The 5,210-nt window shown below is 32.5% G+C and overlaps 1 protein-coding gene across 1 annotated transcript in view; it reads left to right on the top strand.

The window, feature by feature from the left end:
• cacna1i (calcium channel, voltage-dependent, T type, alpha 1I subunit) overlaps positions 1–5,210 on the top strand; it is a 223,517-nt gene that overhangs the window by 172,309 nt on the left and 45,998 nt on the right. The window contains exons 22-24 of the mRNA XM_015374068.1: positions 1,649–1,827; positions 3,076–3,202; positions 4,781–4,906. Coding sequence (XP_015229554.1) covers positions 1,649–1,827; positions 3,076–3,202; positions 4,781–4,906 — 432 coding nt within the window. The remainder of the gene's footprint in view (positions 1–1,648; positions 1,828–3,075; positions 3,203–4,780; positions 4,907–5,210) is intronic.

Below are 5,210 nucleotides of genomic sequence, written 5' to 3'. Positions count from 1 at the left end.
CTAATTTGTTCGAGGAATTAGCATCTCCTTTTTCCTTTTCCAGTGCCGTCCAAATTCAATTTAATTCAGTTCTAAAATATTTTATTGACCCCATCCCTAATTAAATGTAGTTGTAACTCTTAATGTTTTTATTTCATCATGGAAGCATATGCTAAAGAAGCCTGTTTTTACTGCAGATCTGAAGAAGGCTTTTACAACAGTATTGTTCAAAAGCCTTCTGAAGAGGATGCTCAGTGCTGTTTAAATATTCTTAATTTTATGAAGAATATTTTTTGTGAAAACAGAATATCTTAAAAGCCAGAATATATTAGTTGTTAAATCAGAGCAGTGAAATAGTAAGCACACACTAGCAACTCAGTTACACCGCTTTAATATTTTGCCTGCATTCTCTGTGTGTTAAAGGTGTTTTTTTTTTTACTCCCATGTAAAGTACCAATAAATGTGCATTCTCAGTTTGTGACACCAAAGAAATAATATAATTTCTATTAATCAACCATCCACATCTGAAAGATCAGAAACACAACGAGGCACATAAAATAGCCTCATTTCTGTCTGTCTGTTTTTTTCAGTCCTTCCTCAAAATATTTTTTGCACCTGTTTTGATTACATGGCATAAATATTTTTGTTTATACTGGTTGTATTGCAGAATTATCAGTAGTGTCTAATTGAATGTGTTTGTTAAATGTATTTAACAAACACTGTTAAATACAGTGTTTGTTTTTTTTACTTTTTCAACCATCTTATACACTTGTCTGTCAAGTAAGAGTCTGAGAATAGACTTATAAATATTAGTATTAGTAACACCCTGTATTTACACATCCATCAACTTAGCAGTGAAATCTAAACTATTCCCCAACTTTAGTTCCCACTTCAGTGAACACCAACGTTTATATTCTTTTTTGAATGCTATTTTTTGGTGCTTTTCTTTGCCCTTGATTTTTTAAATTTGTATTTCTTTTGCACTTCAGTTGGGCATTGGAATCACTCTGCTCTATTCTTTGGTTACTTGTTGCATGCATGGGCAACATTGTGTCTCCAGTCATTTGGTCTTATTATGGTAAATTTCTCTAAGAAGTGTTTTGTTTACTAACAAAGCAAAAATAATGTTAAACGCACCAAAAAATCATAAGCATACAAGACATAATAATGTAGTCAGAGCACCTTTGCATGCAACCAGAGTAAAGTACTGGTGTAGAGATTTGTAAAGTCATAGTGTGTGACTAGAGCCCTTTTAGAGTATTTTGTATAAATTACAGAGTCAAATATAGCCCTCTTGGCATTTCAAAAAGAGGGCTCTATGCCTGAATAAAAACTGCTTTGTTCTTGCTGGTGATACTACTACTTTACAATAAAAAGGTAGTTAATTACATTCATTAATGGGCAGGGTAACATTTTCTTGCAGGGCTATGTTGGTTTGGATAACATGTTTTCTTACAGAAAAGCAGCTTCTAAAGACTGTTTTTTACACTGGTTATTTTTGTGTGATCTTACAGTTTATGTTATGTTAATCTGAAACAGACTTAAAAACACAAGAATAAGTCACCTGTATGGTTGCCCAGACTTTTTCCAGCACTATGAATACCAAAGAGCACATCTGTAAGATGTATATCTTTTACTTATTTGTGATATTTTTCCATTTATCTCTCAGGTTGTGTCCATGGGTCTATATCTCGGGGAAACAGCATATCTGAGGAGCAGCTGGAACATCCTGGATGGTTTTCTGGTGTTTGTGTCTCTCATTGATATTGTAGTGTCAATGGCAGGAGGTGCTAAGATTCTGGGGGTTCTCCGTGTACTCCGGCTGCTGCGGACACTCCGACCTCTTAGGTTAGAGTAATAATAGTCAAGTTCCAGTGTTTATAAAAGCATTCGCCATTATCAGTTCTTGTCGATAATTTAGCTGTTAAAAACAGACTCTTTGTTGCTTTAACACAACAGAAAGGCAGGCAAAAATCTTGCTTAAAAATGTATAATAAAAAAGAAAAACATTCAACGGAACCCGGTCTCTCCAAGTAGTTGCCAGGCAACATGCTGAAACCCCAACTACTGTTCCCAGACAAGCAAAAATAGTCTGGGACCTAACCCTCTGTCAGCAAAGGAGCTATCTGCCCATCCATCTATTATCTTTACTCAGTTAATCCTTTTCAGGGTCATGGAGGGCCTGGAACCTGTCGAGCTGACTCTAGACAACTGTCAGGGTTCAATCTGGACAGTCCATCAGAGGCTCAACACAGAAAGAGTGCTCTGACTCAGTAGAATGCTGTTAGTTAGCTGTTTATTTTAAGCATCTTTCCCCTCCCCTTAACTTCCTCTTTGTTACTGATGTCAGAGTGCAATAGAAAACAATCTCTAAGCTTCTACCTTTTTGTAACAAATTCTAAAACCTATTGTGGGACAATAAATTTTCTATTCTATTCTTCTATTCTAAAATCTTGGATTTTTTCAGATGATCACGCAACATGAGTTTTATTGCATTTTCAGGGATTATTTTTTGTGGCATCCTATACAATGCAAGTATAACCTTTTTAAGTATTTTAACTGTAGTATTAACCCTAAAGTTAGAAAAGTTTGTAGTTTTTTTTTTAACGTTTATCTGATTGCTGCTATGGTATAAAATTTCTTGAGCTACTTGCTGTATTCCTAGAATACCTTGTTTTCCCTTTTTTGACAGTTGCTAACAAATATGGGATATTTTTCCATATGATTGAAATTTAAATTCTTATTGTAATCGATTATTATTAAAAAAATTATGCCCAATGTGAAGAATATTTTTTTTTTTTTATGTACTAAACCTTTTTAAACATATTTTCCAGTAATGACAATAAAGGTTTAAGCATGTTTTTGCATCTATTTTATTTTAGATTGAAGGATATAGGTTTATGACCGTTTTAAAAAACATCTTTACATAGTTTGGTAATTTGTTGCTATGAAAGTAATTGTATGTTAAACTGTTTAATTATTAACAATCCTTTACTTTGAAAAATCAGGTTTCATGCTGTCTCTTTTTCTGTGTGAATGTATCTTTGGTCTTTGTCTCACTTGTTTTCTCTGTGCCTGCCTTTGCACCGTTCACAGGGTTATCAGCAGGGCTCCAGGACTGAAGCTGGTGGTAGAGACACTAATTACTTCTCTGAAACCCATTGGCAACATTGTTCTTATTTGCTGTGCCTTTTTCATCATCTTTGGGATTCTTGGAGTTCAGGTATAAAGAAGATTTTTAGAAGTATCACAGTGGTGTTTCAAAATAAAATTGACTGTCTTACTGATATAGTATTTTAGTTTAGGCTATAGGTTTGTAAGCAGTATTAATGCAATGAAACAACATATTAATGAATACATATATGAAATATATGGGCTGGTTTTGCTCTTTTAAGTGTTTACAAATGAATAATAAGAAAAATCAAAATACAACGCATAGATGCCACCTGTGACAAGATTATGTTATAACACCAGACCAGCAGTAAAAGGAGGATTCAAAACAAGTTCACATAACGTGCCTGAAAGTCAAATCAAATATTGAAAGATATGTATGACACTACAAATTGAAAAAAACAATTGTTTCAACACATTTAACTGTACAACTGCTACCATTGTAAAACAATGGCAGCTTTGTCTAGTACGATGGAATATGCCTCAATGTAAAGTGAACTTGATTTGTCGCAAAAACAAGGCAGCTACTAATAATGATTTTGTTTTTAAAGTAATTTACAAAAATGTTTGTTAACTTAGTTGTCTTAAACAATTCCATAAATATTTGTCTTATAAAAATGAACAGATATTTCACATAGGTCAATGTCATACCAACCATATTTTGCATTACATACTACCCAATTTATAACTCAAGACAAATGAAAGTGTAAGATTATAAGAACATTTAAGGTGCCAACTCTAGAATATTTGATATTTACCCTTTTTTGAGTGTCAAAAACACCAATCCTGGACTTCATTTCGGTCATTTGTGGAACTCGAAAAGTATAGATAATCAGTTTCCAATTAATCTTATTAAAACTGTAATAAAACTGATTTATGTCCATGAAACAGGGAATATTAATGGTATTCATTAATCATTACATTTTTGTGTTTTAAGTATTATTCAATATAATAGAACATGTATAAGACAGACAACTTCATTCTTCTGCTTTAAAAAGAAAATTAGGGTGACTTTTTATCTGTCAGCTCATTATTGGCTCCTGATTAAAATGTTTCCCTCTTTCACAATCACCTTCAGTTCAATTTTTTGAAAGTGAGATTAGGGAAAGAATTTTGCTAAAAAGAGAATAGACTATATGAGAAAGTAATATTTTACTTCTTATAGGTCGTATCAACTAGCTGAAGCAGCTCTAGACAAATAATAATTATATACAAAAAATAATGAATAAATAGCAACCAGTGGAGAATCACGAGGGCCAGCAGACCTGATTTTTGTTTTGACTGTCATTTTGTCATATTCTCTTACTCCAAAAGCTCAATTAGTACAATTAATTTCACTAATATGTACTGGTGCTTTGTTTTCTCATTAAGGTTCCACAATGTGTGAGGTATAAATGTGTTATCAAAATGCTAGGACTAAAGATAACATGAGTGTTAATTTCAAGTGTTTTTTAAAGCATTATACGAGAATCATCTCTTAACCTATTATAGATACTAATAATGACATTACTTCAAAAGCTACATAAAAGAGGTGGCTGGGCTTACAAGTGTTATAACATCATCATTAAAATGTGTCTTTGTTTGCCTCATTCTCTCATTTCTTCTTTCTGTATTTTTTTTCCCTTCAAAGCTCTTCAAAGGCAAGTTCTACTACTGTGTGGGTTTTGATGTGAAGAACATCACTAATAAATCGGACTGCCTTGCTGCCAACTACCGATGGGTTCATCATAAATACAACTTTGACAACCTTGGACAGGTACAAGCCAAAACCGCTGTTATGTCTGCATTATTTGGGTCCTAATTGCATTGTGCTGCTCACAGAGTCCCTTTCAAAGCTTGGTAGATAATTAGAAAAGTGTAACCCTGAAGAACAAAGTTACTAAATTTGCATACTGAGCATATTTGTTGTGGGAACTTAAAAAAAAAAAAAAAAAAAACCCACCGGTTTTTAAAAAAGGAGCATTTTTAAAAAAAAAAAAAAAAAAAAAATATATATATATATATATATATATATATATATATATATATATATATATATATATATATATATATATATATAT

The sequence above is a fragment of the Cyprinodon variegatus genome, unplaced genomic scaffold (genome assembly GCF_000732505.1).
Source record: "Cyprinodon variegatus isolate N-32 unplaced genomic scaffold, C_variegatus-1.0 Scaffold96, whole genome shotgun sequence".
NCBI classification, from domain to species: domain Eukaryota; kingdom Metazoa; phylum Chordata; class Actinopteri; order Cyprinodontiformes; family Cyprinodontidae; genus Cyprinodon; species Cyprinodon variegatus.
The sequence above is the reverse complement of the archived record's forward strand: the minus strand, read 5'-3'. Positions and strand labels throughout refer to the sequence as shown.